Source organism: Squalius cephalus, assembly GCF_949319135.1.
Source record: "Squalius cephalus genome assembly, chromosome: 11".
Taxonomy (NCBI): Eukaryota; Metazoa; Chordata; class Actinopteri; order Cypriniformes; family Leuciscidae; genus Squalius; species Squalius cephalus.
In genome coordinates this window covers 22,566,881-22,586,497 of record NC_137132.1, presented here as the reverse complement: position 1 = coordinate 22,586,497, position 19,617 = coordinate 22,566,881, and the positions used below count along the sequence as shown (strand labels likewise).

The following is a 19,617-nucleotide window of genomic DNA, read 5'->3' as shown; positions in this document are numbered from 1 at the left end:
ATTTGTAGTGGAGATGAGTGGTACCCGGTGGGGTCTTCTGCTGTTGTAGCCCATCCGTCTCAAGGTTGTGGGTGTTGTGGCTTCACAAATGCTTTGTTGCATACCTCGGTTGTAACGAGTGGTTATTTCAGTCAAGGTTGCTCTTCTATCAGCTTGAATCAGTCGGCCCATTCTCCTCTGACCTCTAGCATCAACAAGGCATTTTCGCCCACAGGACTGCCGCATACTGGATGTTTTTCCCTTTTCACACCATTCTTTGTAAACCCTAGAAATGGTTGTGCGTGAAAATCCCAGTAACTGAGCAGATTGTGAAATACTCAGACCGGCCCGTCTGGCACCAACAACCATGCCACGCTCAAAATTGTTTAAATCACCTTTTCCATTCTGACATTCAGTTTGGAGTTCAGGAGATTGTCTTGACCAGGACCACACCCCTAAATGCATTGAAGCAACTGCCATGTGATTGGTTGATTAGATAATTGCATTAATGAGAAATTGAACAGGTGTTCCTAATAATCCTTTAGGTGAGTGTACACACACACACACACACACACACACACATATATATATATATAAATAATATATCTATATATATATATATATATATATATATATATATATATATACAGCTGAAGTATGGTAAAATGGAAACAGTTTTTGCAAAAAATAAAATGAATATATAAAATGTATATATTGATATTCACAATTTGATTAAATTACGATTCAAAGTGTAACTGTCACGATTAGCCACGCACTCCCTGGGTAATTACGAACTCCATTTCCCATCATGCATCTCCCTGGACTGATTACACCATACACCTGCCTGCTGTGACCTTGTCTGTTCCTGATCTTCTTCCTGGTTCCTGTATCCTGTTTGTTTGCTGCCTGTCCTGATATCCTGCCTGTTTGTTGACCATGATTTTGCCTGATCTTCTCTGTTGTGTTTGCTGGTGTATGACCCTTGCCTGGTGACTACTCTGTTTAATAAAGCCAAGCTGCACTTGGATCTGAATGACTCCCATGCTTCGTAACAGTAACAATTTGATTATAAAACAATTCTTCTTTTCATCTTTTCCTCCAATTCTTTTATTATTAATAATTACTATTATAATTATTTTGTTATTTATCTGTTATTAAAAATAAAACCAATGTTGCAAATAACAAACAGTAACAAATACAATATTTGAAAGAAACAAACTGAATTAACAGTGCTATCTATTTAACAGAAGTATTTAAGAAATAATTGATACAGAAATGTAATAAACATGTAAAAATAATCACTGCATAGTCTTTAGTGTATTCATTACAAATAAACTGATTATTATTAAAGCTATTATTAAAGTTGTTTGATAAACTGTAATGACACGGACAGCAGGTTTATTTAGTAAGTCAAAGAAGTTGCTTTTCCAATTTGAGGATGATAAAACAAAAAATGAGGTCTCTGACGTACTAAACCATTATCTAAGAAAATTATTGTAGTTGAGAATTCAAGTGGTTTATATTTTGGAAAATTTAATTACAACTCATGGAAGTCAAACAGTATTTTTCAGGTTTTTTAGACGGTTTTTAATCTTGTAATAACAGTTATTGAACAAAATTGTCAAGATACTTTCATTTAAATTCAGTAAGGGCAAATAAAAGAGAGTAAAATGTCAATCTCATTTTTAATGATGATAGGGCCAGGATGAATGTTCTCTGTGCTGTAGTGACATGCGGTCATTTGCCACACATCTAGAATATAAACACCAACATCCTGAAAAGCCCAGTGCAGAATTTTGTCCAACTGTAGAGAATACCAGTCACTGCCAAAAATATCCTATTATAAAGACAGAGAAACACAAAATTATCCATAATATCATCACAGAGTGCTTTAATTATTTGAACACTTGTTACTCTATAGACCTTTATCACAGTCCGCATATTGTCACATCCGTTTCCTATTAGTAGTGTAATTAATTTTCCACCTGCATTATTGTCAATGGATGGACGGTTGCTAATTTTGTCAAGATAATTAAAGTAAAAATTTGACAATTAACGTCAATATTTCAAATGGTTCATTTAGTCTTAAACGATACCCTACCATGTGTACAATCTTCCATTAGAGATCAAATATTTAAGAGATATAGAGATATAAGTTATAGAATAGAAATACAATACTATCCCATCATTGAAAACGATACTGGTTACTCACGTAACCTCGGTTCTCTCTAGAAGAGGGAACGAGTATTGCGTAAGCTTGCTTACGCTGCGGGAAAAGGCGTCTTTTCTCGAAATACTGAAGCCAAAAATTATCCTTAATTTTCATATATTGTCAACGCAGTGCAGCTGCGGCCAGCTGAGCTAGAGCGGCATAGAGCGCGCTCATTGGCTGCCGCGCGGCAACTGCTTAAGCCCTCGCGCGTCATAGCCCGCCAGAATGGGCGGCGTCAGAGCGTATAAACGAGGGCTCGGAGGCTTAAATTCTCTGTTTTCTGTCGAATGAAGCGACACGAGCTAGTGGCATTAAGCACGGCAGGGAACGCAATACTCGTTCCCTCTTCTAGAGAGAACCGAGGTTACGTGAGTAACCAGTATCGTTCTCTTACGAGAGGTTCTCTCGTATTGCGTAAGCTTGCTTACGCTGCGGGAACCCCTTGTCCACGCCGTGCGCGCCTAACGTTCACATATACTCCCGGAAGCCGAGGAGCATAGGGGTGAAATAACAGGTGGCCGGCAGGGCGGGCCAACACATGTTCATAAGCACACATAGGGAAAAAACGAGAGCGGCGTGGCCGGTCTATGTATTACAGATACCCTGAGAGTGCAGCTCGACAGGCGAGCTAATCGATGACACAGCCTGCGTATATGAGCAGGACGTGAACACGACTAGACTGACAGAAGTTTAGCCTGCAGGGCGGGGACTTCCAGGTTATAAAACCTAACAAATGTAGAGGGGGAGGACCACCCCGCCGCCACACAAATGTCATGAATGGAAATTCCGCTGGACCATGCCCATGACGAGGCCATGCCTCTAGTGGAATGGACCCGTATGCCCAAAGGGCACTGCAGACCTTTTGACGCATAAGCTGCTGCGATAGCGTCCACTATCCATCTGGACAGTGTTTGTTTCGAAGCGGCGAGACCCTTGGTGCGCCCTCCAAACGAAACAAAAAGCTGCTCTGAGAGCCTGAAGGCTGCAGAGCACGTTATGTAACACCTCAATGCCCTAACCGGGCAAAGGAGGTTACTACCCTCCTCACTGCCTGACGGGGGCAGGGCAGAGAGGGAGATAACCTGGGCCCTGAACGGAGTGCCTAACACTTTGGGGACATAACCGTGTTTCGGTTTGAGAATGGACTGTCTGTCGATGTAGAGCCCATTCTCCCGGGGGAACCTTGTCCCTGGACAATCTGTCCGGGCCGTCGATCAGGCGACCGGGCACGTGCGATGCCCTTAGGGAGCGCAACGAGCCCTGAGCCTATGACAAGAGGCGCTCTGTGAGGGCGCGCAGGGCACCGGATCTGATTCCGCCCTGGCGGTTCACGTAAGACACCACTGACATGTTGTCCGAGCGAACTAGCACGTGGTGTCCTCGTAGGAGTGGTAGAAAGTGCTTCAAAGCTTTCTCGACCGCCAGCATCTCTAGACAGTTTATGTGAAGGCTTTTCTCCGTATCCGACCAGGGGCCGCAGATCGGACTGCCCTCGTGAATCGCTCCCAAACCCATGTTGGACGCGTCTGTCGATACTACTTTGCGGTGTGAGATGACACCCATCGTCACCCCTTGCTGGTACCATTCGGCCGCCAGCCAGGGCCGCAGGGCTGAGACACAGCACTGGGTCACGCTGACTCGTGCCCGGCCCGAAGTCCACGCTCTGCGGGGTACTTTCGATTTCAGCCAGCATTGAAGCGGGCGCATTCGCAGTAAACCCAGCTGCAGGACTGCTGCGGCTGATGCCATATGGCCCAACAGTTTCTGAAAAGTTTTCAGAGGGAAACGTTTGCCCACTTGAATGGACGCGGCGAGGTGTCGAACGCGGCGCGCGCGCTGCGCTGACAGTCTGGCCGTCATATCCGCCGAGTCCAGATCTATTCCCAGAAAAGTAATAGACTGGCTGGGGGTTAGTGAGCTCTTGTCCCAGTCCCCAGAAAAATTCCTCTATCGATTGCGCCAATCGTCCAGATAATTCAAAATTCGCACTCCCTGTGATGCGAGAGTGATCCCTGTGATGCTCCCAGGGGAGCGAGAGCCGAGTCCATGCACTTCGTAAATGTACGGGGTGCCAGGGACAGGCCGAACGGCAGGACGGTGTACTGATATACCTGGCCGTCGAAGGCGAATCTCAAGAATGGCCTGTGACGGGGTACAATCTGAATCTGAAAGTATGCGTCTTTCAGATCGAGAGAAATAAACCAGTCCCCCGGGCGAATCTGCGCGAGGATTTGCCTGGTTGTGAGCATCTTGAACGGTCGTTTCATGAGCGCTTTGTTCAAATATCTCAGATCTAATATAGGCCTGAGCGCTCCGCCCTTCTTGGGTACGAGGAAATAACGGCTGTAAAGGCCTGCCTCTGTAACAGAAGGGTGAACTCGTTCTATCGCCCCTTTGCGCAGCAACTTCGCTATTTCTATGTGAAGCAGATGGGCTGCATCTGCCTTCACTTGCGTCTCGACCCGGGCGCGAAAGCGCGGGGGACGGTGAGCGAATTGAAGCGAATAGCCCTTCATGACCGTGTTCAGCACCCATTTCGACACCCCTGGAATAGCTTTCCATGCATTCGCACTCATGGCTAGGGGTCGAATGGCCTCTGGGTCCCGCTCGCCGCACAGCGCGGGGCGGGGAACCTGCAGCGGCGAAGGCGCGAGACGCGCAGTGATAGTGCTGGGAGTGTTTACATGAGAGCGCGAACGCCGAGTGGCGGGCACAGGGCTCTTTTTCAACACACGGCCGGTGGCAGAGGGCTCTGCGAGAACTGGACCCTGAGTGTGTGGGACAGAGCGAGCATTGTGCGGGTGTGAGCACTGGGGCGTGGGCACACAGCCTACATCTAACACTCGAGCGGCAATAGCGCGCTTTATGTGAGTGTGCTCTGTAGGATACACAGGGGAGATTGTGCTTGTGTGTAGCAATGAACACTGGGGCGTGGGCATGTTTACTACACTCATGACACCGTCGGCGTGAGCCGGATGACCAGATTTTATGCACTTTCTGTGATTTATCTGGTTCGCCGTAAAAACGGCGTTTGTATGCAGGTGAGAGAGTTGAAAAACTGGCTCGTTGGCTGCGGAGAACACTACTGCAGTAGCCTTTATTAAGGGGACTGGCAGAGGAATACAGATGCGCTTTGACGGTGGTCCGGCCGCAGCGGGACTCAGCCGTCTTTTCCTCCCGACGAGTGCTAGGAGGATTTCGCAGGCTCGGGTTTCAGCGAAACTCTAGGCCGGGGACCCCGCGGGGGAGGCGGCCTGTGTTGGCTGGTGGAGCGGGACCTGGGGCGGCCGCGCTGGCGCTGCTGCGAAGGCGGAGGTCGAGAAGGACGCTGAGCGGAGCTGCGTGCAGGAGGCTGTGCATGAGAGCGGCCTGCAGCGGAACTCGAGCGGCGAGGCAGGAAAAGGTCCATGGCCTGCGACGCTTTCTGCACCTCCGAGAAACGGTCCACGAGGCCACTCACTGCTGGTCCGAAGAGACCGGTGGGTGAGAGCGGGGCGTTGAGAAAAACGGACCGCTCTTGTTCCCCCATGTCGGCTAGCGTTAACCACAGGTGGCGCTCGGTGACGGTGAGCGAGGCCATGGAGCGACCGATGGCTTGGGCCGCTATCTTCGTAGTGCGAAGGGAGAGGTCCGTCGCACTGCGCAGATCCGTGAGGACGGTTTTATCCGGGCCTTTTTCGTCCAGCTGGCGGAGGAGGTCGGCCTGGAGAACTTGAAGAACCGCCATTGAGTGCAGGGCAGAGGCGGCTTGACCAGCGGCGGAGAAAGCGCGGCTGACAAACGCCGAAGTAGTCCTGCAGGCCTTGGACGGGAGGGCAGACTTTGAGCGCCATCTCGCGGATGGGGGGCAAAGGTGCGCTGCAACCGCCTGTTCGACCGGTGGGATCTGGTTATATCCCTTCTCCGCGGCTCCGTCCACGCGGGAGAGAGTCGATGAAGCCGGAGAGTGAAGTCTGGCCGAAACTGGAGCGTTCCACGACTTAGATAACTCCTCGTGGAGCTCTGGCAGAAAGGGCGCTGGCCTGGACGCTGGCGCTTGACGGCGGCTGGGCAGGAAACACCCGTCGAGCCTGTTCGGTGCGGGCACCACAGGCGGGGACCACTCGAGACCCAGGTGCTCGACTGCCATGGTGAGGAGGCGGAGTAGTTCCGCGTCTACACTGGCATGGGTCCTACTTGATTCTCTGGCGGAAGAGGAGGCGGAGCGGGGAGAACCGGACCATCCTTCACTGTCCGACGCCATGAGTGAGCAGCTGCCCAGGATTGCGTCATCCTCCGCTTCATCCCCTGTAGCGACGGCATCGAGGGCGAGAGCCGTCGGCTGCGCGTCGGTAAGCGGGGGCAGAGAGGGAGAGAGCGAGGCTCGCGGGAGGGGCTCCGGCGAAATCCTGACTCGAATCTCGGGCTCCGGTGGTCTTTGAGAGCGGCGCTTCTTCTTGCGCGGCCCAGAGACAGGTGGAGCGGGTTCCGTGAAGAGGGCGAGTCGAGCCCGCAGGGTCGACATCGAGAGCTCTTCACAGAATTCACAGCCGCCCGTAGACAAAGCGACGGCTGCGTGGTCTCGGCCCAGGCAGAGATCGCAAATCAAATGGCGGTCTCCGTCGCTGAGCGCATGCACATGGTGCGAGGCATTTGCAACAACGCCTCTGCTCTTTTAGAATGTGCTGAGGAAGAAAAACACACACAAAGCGAGCAGAAAGGATATCGCCGGATAGCGGAGCTGGCACGGCAGGCTGAAGGCGGCGAGGAATCGTCCGGCTTCTTCAGGCTGTCCTAAGCTGGCTCGATGCTGTTCCTTTCAGGACAACGGCGATGGCTTCTCCTCGAGTACAGCGATGCGAGTGCTTCGCTGAAAAGACAGAAATCAGAGAATTTAAGCCTCCGAGCCCTCTTTTATACGCTCTGACGCCGCCCATTCTGGCGGGCTATGACGCGCGAGGGCGCGCGCGTGCCCTCATTGGGCGTGACGTCACGCCGGGCTCACCGGTAGGCTTAAGCAGTCGCGCTCTATGCCGCTCTAGCTCAGCTGGCCGCAGCTGCACTGCGTTGACAATATATGAAAATTAAGGATAATTTTTGGCTTCAGTATTTCGAGAAAAGACGCCTTTTCCCGCAGCGTAAGCAAGCTTACGCAATACGAGAGAACCTCTCGTAAGAGAACAAACCTTGAGAATAAGACTCGTTTAAAGCAGCACTCAGTAGCTTCGGGATTTCTTCGCTGTATTCTCGCTTTTTGATCGCAGGTTTCTCTCTAGAGCTCCCCCCACAGCTTCGGAATAGATATTTGACAACACTGTTGTAAAAACTCGTTGGTGATTCTCAGACACCAGAGGCTATAGATCAACGACATCAAAGCAGATGGGACATTCTTTAAAACGTCTTCTTCATTCGGGTTCGAACAGCGTGAGGGAGCGCAATAATGACAGCATTTTAGCAGATTTCTTTTGGCCGTAAAGCAATTGTTTACATCGCGAGACCTGATATCACGCGAGACTTCCTGATGCGGCGGCCGGCGGCCCGCCGGCTCAAAGTTGCAAGTGCGTATTTTCCGCTCACGGGCACCAGGGGGGTGCGAAACGACCACCATTCAACCCGAAATAAGTAATATAACCATTCCAATGACTCCGAAGCTGTTCAGTTAAGGTAAAAAAAAGTTACTTAGTTCATCTTTAAGATAACAAAACCAGTTACTTTTGAATATTTCACTCTGGGCTGGAAATGTTCCTTTATTTGAACTTAAATTTGATCCAGTACTTAATTATTGTATTAGAAAGTAGAGTGCAAGAAAGCAATGCAATTAATGTTTTATGGGATGTACAGTATAACATTGTCTAATTCTAATGGTCTTTAATGTGATATGTTGTTTGTATTCTATTCTTGTATTTATTTAAAATAAAAAAGGTAATCAGACTCTGAAGTATTGCACATAGACATACAGTGGGCTTGTGCGCTCCTCTTTAAATCATGAAATATGTGCCGGAATAACATGAGACCATTTTTCTTTTCTTAATGATAGTAAACTGAAGTTGATTTGTTGATGAAATATCTGTGATTAACAGTACATAAATAAATCACAACAATCCTGTGCCACAGGTACTGCCATTGATCCAAGCTACAGCAGAAGTGATTTTACGCTACTATTTGAGGCGTCTGCTTTTGAAGTGTGATGAAGGCCTATAACGTTACCTTATAGCCAGTGTTGACAGTCTTGATTATAACAGTTGTATCAGGTGCCCGCTGTAACAATGCTAGAACAGCTTTGCGAATCCTCAACACTCTATGGGTGAAGAAATCCAGAGGGTACGTGGTGAAATGGGGTCCCAGATTGAACATAATGACTGTGTGGGGTCCTCCAGCTAGATCATTGATCTCATTACTGATGTAGTGCAGATCAGCAAATGCTGTTTTCAGAGTGCGCAAAGGAACGCCGTGAGCCCTCCAGTGTAAGTCAATGTTGTTATCCACATCCACTGCTATGAGCGGCCCTGACTGATATTGGACATGCAGGTTCATCTGCTTCAGGGCTGAAAAACAGACCCACAATTAATGCATCTATGCACTGTATACATAATTGATGAACAAAATTAATGAACAAATAAGCAACTATTTATCTCACTTGGTATTGCTTTCACAAAGAACTCAAACCACTGTCTGATAGTAGAGTCTCCCATCATGTAGATGTGTTTGTCTTTCAGGCACTCTGTTGTCATTTGGGTTGTAAAATGGCGGGTGCTACAGACGAATGACGTCCACACATCATTCAAGTAAAAGCCAGCTGGAACTGGAGTGTGTAAACCAGGGTGACATTTCTCTGTAACTTCTGCAGGACGAGTAAATGAAAGTTCTGTGTCAAAGGTACAAGTTTTCAAAAATTTGCCTGAACAGAAGATTTTATTTGACTTGCATTGTCTAAATGTCAAAAAATGTATTATGTGCAACACCATTCCCAACATATCTGCCTCCTTGTACTGTATTATTCTGATGGGTTAAACCATTGACCAACATACCAATAGTTTCATTTCCCTCTGAATGAAAAATGTTGATGATCCTTTTATCTCCATTGATACCTTTGTTAGATTGATTCCTGCCAAAGAGAACATGTTTGTCATTCTACCTTCCATCAATGCATCAAATATATCAAACAAACAGTCAATCAAGTGTTCTTTAATCTCACATAAGCATTTTCTCCTTATTAGTCAGGCGGTTTCTATAACCACCCATAGAGTGGTACACAAGGGCACTGCATGGCAGCGATTTGGGTCTCTGACAGTGCCAAGTTTCTCTGGCACGGGAATCGTTGTATTCACAGCAGCAGTCTTCTGTTCCCATATGCTCTAGTCCATTGTTGTCCCACTTTACATTACACATCACATGTTCACTCAGCCTGGTCTTATTTGGTCCTGGTCCCTCAAAATATCCATTAAAGAAAACTCTGTCAGAGTCAGTGTCTCTGTGATGCTTCAGGACCTGCACAGCTTCACTGGAGTGAATTAGACGCACAGCCACCTGTGCCTTGCCGACCCACGGCAAGAGGAAACGTACAGAGTAGGAGCCATTGAGCAGGTCCACCACCTCCCCAAAAACACTGGCCTGTGACAGAAGTACATTCTCATAACAACTCTCTCTGACCCAGGGAAATAAATAAATCAGGCAAGTAGTTTTAGTTATCTAATGTGTACAATAACTGACCTTAGTTTTAGACCAGAATAGCTTGGCTTGAAAAAAGTCGCCTCCATAATGCTTGGATTTGTTGTCAAAATCCTTTGCGTGCACCGTAACATAAAGCTCCTCACCAATTTGATAGCTCTCTTTCAGATTCTGAATGATGAATTTGGTGTGGTCTGGACTAGTACTCATGGACACATTTGTGATTGCTCTGTCAGGCCCGGCCCAGTACACATCTTGCTGTAACCTGGAGTAGTCATCTAAATTGATTCCTTTTTCAGAGTAAAATGAGCTTGACTCTTCTGAACTGAGTACTGAAGGAGAAGTGGAGTTTGTATATATTCCTGCAAAGTGCAGAGACAAAAAGCTGGGTGGAGGGTGTTTGTTCCTTTCATTACCTGTATAAGACCATATAACCTACAAATACAAAGATTGTTATTAATCAAAAGTTTTGTCTATGTAGGAATCATGCTTGTAGATTATTAATTTAAAAATGTCTAGGGATATGTATATATCCCGGTTCCCTGAGAAGGAAATGAGACAATGCATCATAACGTTGATGCTATGGGAACGCCATCAGGTGCGACCTGTGTCTGAAATATGCGTGGAACACGGCAATTGATTGCCAGACAGCACACTTTCAGCACATTGATATCTTCAGTGCTGTATACAGGTATTATGCTTTCATAACATAATCTTAGAATATTTATTTTCCATTTGAATTTGTCATCTAAAAATAGACATTTCAAGCTTTCGAAAGATGTATTTCTCATGTCTGCGCGTAAAGTTCACGCTGAGTTTTGGTTTATTTTTTGACGCACTCAAGTTCACAGATGGCAGAGAGCGCATCCTGTTTGTTTAGTTTATTTTACAAAAGCACAACGTTTAGTTATTGTGAGTGCACACAAATCCTAAAATAATCAGTTTCGAATGATGTATTAGGCTACTGATGTAAGACCAAAAATGACGGGCGTGGTTAAATGCCAGTGATCATGCCGGCGCCTCCATGTCATGCAATGCTTCCATACTCCGCACAAACACGATATGCACCTAATAATAGCATACATTTATATAGGTTAACGTTAGAGTGAGCAGTCATGTTAAGTTTCTACTTACATGGTTCAAATGATAAGCCATATTTGAGGCCGATGGATTTTCGCACACGTTTGGATTTTCTGCCTGACTTATTATTATTATTACACAACACAATTATTCAAACACAACCTACAACTTCATTTTCTAATGTAGCCTCGCTCGCACTAATTCGTTTTTCATTTGATTTGTCTGCGATTTAGTGTCATGTACATAACCCAGTTTTGTTCATTAAATGTTCTGATCTTTGCTTTTTATGTTTTATTTATTATACTTAAAAGAAATTTGTATATTTGTTTATTTTTATTTTTTATTTTTTCACAAATGTATGACTTTTGAAAGTGGAATTTGATTACCATATGCAGTTTAAGTTGAATTAACGTAACCTTCTGTCATTGTTACTCTTCAAAGTGTACACTAGGTGTTGATTATAATTAGGCTAATTTACTGATAGCCCCATTAAATAATAATAAAGATAAACAATATTTTAAAAGTATATAATTATCTAACATTTGACTAATTAAAAATTAACCTCAAAACATAAAATGCTAAATGGGAGATATCTATAGGCCTATCTTGCAAAATTTTTTTTTTTTAAATTGTCAGAACGTCATCTCTCAGTTGCTGAATGTCGCGCAACAACATTGCTACAGCCCTGTCGCGTCTTACAATTCTATGTTCTACGTATTCTACTAACACATAATTTATACACATAAAAACATGAGATCAGAGTTTTAAAATCAAACAGTTTAAAAGAGAACAATACATCACGGTTGTTTAAACCAATGAACATTAAGCTGTGTCGTCAGCAAGTCGTTTCCCATCATGCTTTTGATCAGCGCAGTCGGTGGAGAGCAACTGCGCTTGACTGCAGTATTCGACACGTCTGCCTTGCACTCGTGAGAGTTTTTTGCAATATGTCAGCATGACATCAGAGCAAGGCGGACTGCACTAGGACACATTTATATGGGTTATTTGATTGTTGTCATATTTATACAAATATATTTATAAAACGTAAAAATTATTGATAAACACGTCTTTGGTATGTTATTAAATGGGTGTCTTGTTCATTATAATTATTTTCATATAAAAGCAACAGAACATCTCGGTTACGTATGTAACCCTCGTTCCCTGAGTAGGGAACGGAGACGTTACGTCGGATGACGACGAATGGGGTTTCGCTTAGAAAGTCTATCACCTTCGAGTATAGAAATCGAGCCAATGACAAAGAAATGCCATGGGTCTGTGGAATTTGCATAGCATAACTCTTCCCCACTCTGGGTATATAAGGAAGTACGCTGGCAACATGCAGATATGTTTCTTCGCTGAGGAGCCGAGACTGAACTCAGGTGTTCCCAGCGGTACAGCGGAAGTGGCAGGGAGACGTAACGTCTCCGTTCCCTACTCAGGGAACGAGGGTTACATACGTAACTGAGATGTTCCCTTTTGTGGTCACTCCGAGTTATGTCGGATGACGACGAATGGGGTCCCCAGTCTAATCACGCCACCTCGGCTGTCTTCCAGTGCCCTGCGTAAGTCTGAGCTCCCTGTCGTGAGACTAGCATGGACGAAGGAGTCCTACTTAACACAGGAATACCAAGGTACACTGGGAAGCAAATCTCAGTGGAAATATGCAATTATGCCCAGCCCGAGGGGGGGGGGGGGGGGGGGGACTTGGAATACACATATGTCCCCGAGGGGCTGCATATGGAGTATCACTGGGGTGTCCAGCCACAGGTGGAATATTTCAACCCCAGGGGTGGCAAGGTGGCTTGCCGAGGGAAAGACACATGCTCAGAGAGGCTTACAGTGGAAATACACATGTGGGGGTCGCCCAGAGGGGAAACCATGCACATGGAGGCACCTAGCCAAGCGCGAAAGCTGCCGGTGGCATAACTCTGGCGTTGACGTCGACAGTGCTGGAGGAGACTCAGGGCTTATTAGGCTCACCTGAGGAAATATCGCACGTATCCCGTCCGAGAAGAGGAATGGCGAGCAAGCAAAGACACCTGAGCAGAATCTAGTACCGGCTAGTTGAAGCGAGTACATGAGAAGAAACTGGCTCCACTCGGAGATTATAGAATCTCGTGAATGTGTTAGGTGTCGCCCAGCCTGCAGCTCTACAAATGTCTGTTAGCGAGGCGCCATGCGCTAGAGCCCAAGAAGATACCACACTCCGAGTGGAGTGGGCCGTCACACCAAGGGGGCATGGTCGACCTTGCTGCTGGTAAGCCAAAGCAATGGCGTCCACTATCCAGTGAGACAACCTTTGCTTGGAGAGAGCCTTTCCCTTCAGCTTCCCACCATAACAGACAAAGAGCTGGTCTGAGGTCCTGAAACACTGCGTTCTGTCTATGTACTGGACAGAGCAGTGCCAAGGCTGGGTCTGCCTCCTCCAAGGGCAGCGCTTGCAGGTTCACCACCTGGTCTCGAAAGGGTGGGGTGGGAACCTTGGGCACATATCCAGGCCGGGGTTTCAGGATCACGTGAGAGTTTGCCGGCCCGAATTCCAGGCACGCTTCGTCAACCGAAAATGCCTGCAGGTCCCCTACCCTCAGGAACCTGATGATCAGGTCGTGCTTTCCCAGATACTTACCATCAACTGCATCGTGATGTGCAGCAATGGCAGCAACATACACTTTCAGGGTGGAGGGAGACAGCCTTCGCTCCAACCCTTCTTGCAGGAAGGAAAGCACGACACTGATCGGGCATTTCGTGGGTTCTTAATGTTTAGAAGAACAGCAGTTGACAAAGAGGTTCCACTTCAACGCATAGGCATGTCTCGTGGACGATGCTCTAGCGGAAATGATGGTAGCCACCACCGCTGGTGGTAGGGTACTCAAACCTGCCTCGTCCCATCCAGGAGCCACACGTGGAGGTTCCAAATATCGGGACGAGGGTGCCATAGGGTGCCCCGTCCCTGAGAAAGCAGGTCCTTCCTCAGGGGAATTGGCCAGGGAGGTGCTGTCGTGAGGAGTACTAGTTCTGGGAACCAGGTCCGGTTATGCCAATACGGGGCAACCAAAATGACCTGCTCCTCGTCCTCCCTGACCTTGCGCAAAGTCTGCGCAAGAAGGCTCACTGGGGGAAATGCATACTTGCGTAGACCCCGTGGCCAGCTGTGCGCCAGTGCATCCGTGCCGAGCGTGCCCTCGGTCAGGGAATAAAACAGGTCACAATGGGACGAATCGTGGGAGGCAAACAGATCTACCTGTGCATCCCCAAACTGATCTCAAATCAGCTGAACCGTCTGGGGATGGAGTCTCCATTCTCCAGGGAGAGGCCGAAGCTGAGACAGCTCGTCGGCCACAAGGTTCAGGTCTCCCGGGATATAAATGGCTTGAAGCGACCTCGGATGCTTCTGACTCCATATGAGGAGGTGGCGAGCGAGTTGCGACATACGGCGGGAGCGCAGACCACCTTGATGGTTGATGTACGCTACTGTCGCGGTATTGTCTGATCGGACTAGTACGTGCTGACCCCTGAGCAACGCACGGAAGCGGTGCAGGGCGAGACGTACATCCAGCAACTTGAGGCAATTGACATGCCAAAGGCGCTGGGGTCCTGTCCAGGAGCCCGCGGCAGCATGTCCATTGCACATGCCGCCCCAGCCCATGGTTGAGGCATCTGTTGATACAACAACATGACGGGAAACTCGTTCTAAGGGCACTCCGGCCCGTAGAAAACTGAGGTTCGTCCACGGGGTGAAGGTCTGATGGCAGGCTGGAGTCACTGGGACTTGGAGCGTGCCGTGTTGCCATGCCCACCTCGGGACTCGATCGCGAAGCCAAAGCTGAAGCGGTCTCATATGAAGCAATCCGAGCGGCGTTACTGTGGCTGTGGATGCCATATGGCCCAGGAGCCTCTGAAATAGTTTCAGTGGAACTGCACTCTTGTCCTCGAATTGGCGAAGACAAGTCAGCAGTGACTGTGAGTGCTCGCTCGTAAGCTGCGCGCACATAGCGACCGAGTTGATCTCCATACCAAGAAAAGAGATCCTCTGCACGGGGCAGAGTTTGCTCTTCTCCCAGTTGACCCGAAGGCCCAGACGAGCTAGGTGCCGGAGCACTAGGTCCCTGTGTTCGCAAACCTGGTCTCGAGAGTGAGCTAGGATCAGCCAGTCATCGAGATAGTTCAGGATGCGAACCCCGTGTTCCCGGAGGGGAACAAGGGCTGCCTCGATGACTTTCGTGAAGACGCGAAGAGACAGGGCTAGCCCGAATGGGAGAACCGCGTACTGGTATGCCCATCCCTCGAAAGCAAACCGAAGAAACGGTCTGTGTCGAGGTAAAATGGAGACATGGAAGTAGGCGTCCTTCAGGTCGATCGCTGCAAACCAATCCTGCGGACGCACACACTGGAGGATGCGTTTGGCCGTGAGCATCTTGAACGGCAGCCTGTGAAGGGAGCGGTTCAAGATGCGCAGGTCGAGGATTGGCCGTAACCCACCGGTTTTCTTCGGTACAATGAAGTAAGGGCTGTAGAAGCCGGACTTCATTTCGGCTGGAGGGACAGTCTCGATCGCACCCTTCGCCAGTAGGGTGGCGACCTCCGCTCTCATGACAGGGGCATTGCCACCGACCATAGTGAAGCGGACTCCCCAGAAGCAGGGAGGAGACCGCGCGAACTGAATCGCGTAGCCGAGCCTGATAGTTCTCGCGACCCAGCGGGACAGTCTGGGGAGCTCTAGCCAGGCTCCCAGAAACTGCGCCAGCGGGGGTCATTCGAACCACAGACGTACCGTCGGTGATGCAGCGAGGCGGAATGACCGGCCCAGGCGAGGGTGGCATAGCCATTAGGCGCGTCCTGCCAGAGGAGGCCAGGGGAGGACAAGCGTCCCACGGGGGCGTGCTCTGGCAGGGGTCTGGCGACAGAGGGGGATGAGAGGAGCGTTCTGTGCCAACGGCTGGGTGGAGGCAGCAGCAGGCCGTCTGGGCAGAATGTGCTTGATAGCCTCAGTCTGCTTCTGAGCGGTCGAGAACTGTTGGGCAAAGTCCTCGACCGCACCGCCGAAGAGGCCGGCCTGGGATATGGGGGTGTCGAGCAGACGAGTCCGCTCGGCCTCCCGCATATCAGCCAGGTTCAGCCAGAGATGTCTCTCCTGGACCACAGCTGTGGACATCACCTGGCCCAGGGAGCGTGTGGTCACCTTCATTGCCCGGAGAGCAAGGTCGGTGGCGGCACGCAGCTCATCAAAGAGCCCTGGGTCAGTCCTGCCCTCGTGCATGTCCCTGAGCATCTGGGCCTGGTAGACCTGCAAGATGGCCATGGCATGCAAAGAGGCGGCTGCCTGTCCCGCCGCTCTGTAAGATTTCGCCACCAGGGTAGACGAAAATCTACAGGCTTTGGATGGGTGTTTAGGGTCACCACGAGAGGAAGCGCTTGCCGGACACAGCTGCATCGCGACAGAACGTTCCACCGGGGGAACCCCAGTGTACCCACAAGCAGCAGCCTTATCGAGGGGAGGAAAGGCGGAGGAGGTCGACGAACGATCGTGAGAAGACAATGGTGTCTTCCAGGACCGCGTGACCTCCTCATGCACGTCCGGGAAGAAAGGTATTGGGGTTGGACGCCGACGAGGGTCAGTGGCCGCACCCAAAAACTAATCGTCCAGCCGCGAGCACACAGGGTCGGGTGGCGGGGACCACTCGAGCCCAATGGCCGCAGCTGCCCGGGAAAGCATGGCCGTCATCTCGGGATCTGACTCGGGCAATGCTGGCACACCCGAAGGTGACAGCTCGGCCAAATCATCACTTCCCGATGACTCCTGCCCGCCTTGTGATGCAGTGATCGACATTGCATCCTCATCTGGAGCGCCGAAAGAGATACTCGGGGCCTCCGTAGAGGGACCAGCGGTCTCAGTCTGCACACTCGCGGGTACCAACGCTGGAGAGGGGGGTGTGGACCGTGGACGAATCGGCGGTTTGTTCCACACCGTCACCCTGGCTACCAGCCGAAGTACAGCCTCTCGGGGAGACAGTAGATCGGGGTGTGGATGAGGGGACTCTCACTCAAATGACCTCATTGTGTCTCGACCGTAGCGTGGAGATGGTCATATTCCCACAGTGAGAACATGAGTCATCCACAAGCGCTGCTTTAGCGTGATCTAAGCCCAAACACACAAAGCAGCGATTGTGCCCATCAGAATTAGACACATTGCGACCACAACCAGAAGTGCACGGGCGAGGCATCTTTAAAAAGACGTGCCGCGTGCAAGCTCTTTTTGTGAGAGGAAAAACTCTGCGGATGTTGAAGCGACCAGGGAGAAACACACTAACTGGCAGATTACTGCACAGATCAGCAGGGAAATGTGCACTCGCTGGAGATCGCCGTCACACCGACACCGGAGAGTTCGCTCGTCTCAAAGATGAAAGGAGAAAAGAGTAACTCAGGATTTTGGCTTGTGGAGTGAAGAAATAGCTCTCGGCTCCGAAGCGAAAACATATCTGCATGTTGCCAGCATACTTCCTTATATAACCCCAGCGTGGGGCGGAGTTACGCTATGCAAATTCGGCAGACCCATGGCATTTCTTTGCCATTGGCTCGTTTTCTATACTCGAAGGTGATAGGCTTTCTAAGCGAAACCCCATTCGTCGTCATCCGACGTAACTTGGAGTGACCACAAAAGGGAACTTAAATTACATCCAGTTTATTAGCAACACTGTGCATGAGTGTGAATCCCGCGATATCCATCTTTGATCAGAATGCAGAAATGCAGACGCGCCATAGACGTTGCCACAACGTAAATGTGTTTGCTGGGAATGCTGGCGGGAAACTGTAAGCTGGAGAAATTGGAGGAACTGGTTGAGGAATGACCACTCCCCGATAAGACAATGATCTTTCTGGAAATTAACATTTGAACTCACTCTTGTGAAGTTAGCATCATCATTTGAGATGCTAATGGTTTTAATGGTTAACTGCTGATGGTTTGTAATGGTTTTGTAGTGGAATCTATTAGCATTTCTGTATTTTTTTTTTTTCCAGCAGGGAAGCAATGCGACTGGGAAAAAATTATAACCATACACTTGTAGCATATATATTATTTAGTTTGATTAAAAGATGCAGTTGTGCTAAATGAACTTACCAGACAACTCATGATCACCAGTAGACACAACCCCATATAAAACCTCCATACATGTGATCTTTCCCTGTGAACTGTAAAAGCATTGTGTCGTCACAGTCCTTTACTTTTTATGAACAAATTGCGTTTTCCATGTTCGGTTAGCCTATATACTATATAGCTACACATTTGTAACTTAACACGACCCATTCAATGTTTTTGATTAATATTTATTATTAAATAGCGTTAATAATAATAAGACTGAACTAATTTATTTTAAGTAAACCAACAATGTAAAATTGCAAGATATATGCGATGTGGCACCGATACAATTTTAACAATCAACGACGACAAATATTTTTGCCCCAAACAAATAATATTTTACTTATGGATAAACCTACAACAATCCAAATACAGCAATCCAAACAGTGTCTATGGGGATTTTTTTCTTGTTTTGTTTATTTTGTTTTTAATAATTGTTTGCTGATCACCGACCAAATTCATTATTAAGGCATAAATTAAATGTATACATTATTTATATATTAGACTATTTTTATATTATGTCCATGAAGAAAAACAAATGCCAAGAAGTATTCAGAAATAACTTACAGTGTTGTTCCCGAGTTTCAAGTTCCATTTTATTTTTTGAAGGCATTATTTTGAAGATATGTATTTGTAAAAGTAATAGTCCAAAGGCGATTTCCTCGAATGGTTAGTGTGTGTGTTGACTAGAGGGCATGTGCGTGACGTCACCGACAGTTACACATACCCTTACAAAAAACTCTTACAGGAATCAAAAAAATCCAGAACAGGGGACAGAATGTCTACAGGATTCCTGTATGGTCCCTACACAGTCCTTCAGGATTCCTGCAGGATTTTTTTGTAAGGGAATTGTCTTCCCCTTCAAAAAAAAAAAAAAAAAAAAAAAACTTGTCCCAGAAAGCAGACAACTGTTAATATCGAGCCCTGAAATGCAAAGTTGAACCAAAGTTAACCGTTGTTAAATAGGTCAATAAAATAGGTCAAGCTTATCATTTTACCTTTTCCTTTTTCTGTTCTGTGCCTCAGAACGCTTTCCACATCTATCCAGTTTTGGTCATGGGACACAGAGCTCTCAAGTCTCACGCATTCACCGTGAGACACACGCATTTCAACCACTTCACTATGGAGTTAATATTGTGCCATAATTAAGCAAACAAATCTAGCATTTTGTAAACAAACTCAATCTGCTTTGCAAAGGAAAACTCGACTCGCAAACAAACAGAAAGCAATGTGCAAGTAAAGGTCAATTTGAGTGAAAATGCAGTGGCGTAACAAATATGTATTGTGTTTTACAAATATAAATTCACAAATTAATGCAAACCATCCTACAAATTGCATGTAACCTTTGAACAAATACCAAATCTAGTGCATACAAATGCATATCTCTCTGTTATGATTGTGAGACACTTGACTTTTTATGAGATCTCTCGGCTCGATTTTCTCACAAATGTGTCCAGGCAGATTTTCTCACAAATGCAGTTGAGCAACTTCCTCTTCTAAAACAGTATGGTGCTAAAATAGGGGATTAATTTAGCGCTAGTCTCCCGGGAGAAGCACTGATTTGAAA

At 47.8% G+C, this 19,617-nt stretch overlaps 1 protein-coding gene across 2 annotated transcripts; it reads right to left on the bottom strand.

Moving 5' to 3' along the window:
• Positions 1–1,361: 1,361 nt before the first annotated feature.
• LOC307166684 (NXPE family member 3-like) lies at positions 1,362–19,164 on the bottom strand. Of its 2 annotated transcripts, XM_079885192.1 has the most exons (9): positions 19,049–19,164; positions 18,618–18,974; positions 18,033–18,103; positions 9,881–10,273; positions 9,366–9,781; positions 9,199–9,275; positions 8,808–9,011; positions 8,378–8,715; positions 1,362–1,816 (listed from the first exon to the last, which is right to left on the bottom strand). In XM_079885192.1, the coding sequence occupies exons 2-9, from the start codon at positions 18,661–18,663 to the stop codon at positions 1,622–1,624; spliced, it is 1,740 nt and encodes a 579-aa protein (XP_079741318.1). In that variant the 5' UTR covers positions 18,664–18,974; positions 19,049–19,164; the 3' UTR covers positions 1,362–1,621. The 2 variants fall into 2 exon arrangements, with proteins under 2 accessions (XP_079741318.1, XP_079741319.1); XM_079885193.1 differs by lacking the exon at positions 19,049–19,164 and having other exon boundaries at positions 9,881–10,200; positions 18,618–18,698.
• Between the last annotated feature and the right edge of the window lie 453 nt (positions 19,165–19,617).

What these genes read in the sequence shown, in the direction of transcription:
- LOC307166684 (XM_079885192.1), bottom strand. Translation starts at nt 18,663, where the DNA reads ATGCCTTCAAAAAATAAAATGGAACTTGAAACTCGGGAACAACACT. An exon ending in TGGTGATCATGAGTTGTCTG is followed by an intron (nt 10,274 to 18,032) that starts GTAAGTTCATTT and finishes TTGTATTTGTAG; the next exon opens with GTTATATGGTCTTATACAGG. An exon ending in CTGTCAACACTGGCTATAAG is followed by an intron (nt 1,817 to 8,377) that starts GTAACGTTATAG and finishes TCTTTATAATAG; the next exon opens with GATATTTTTGGCAGTGACTG.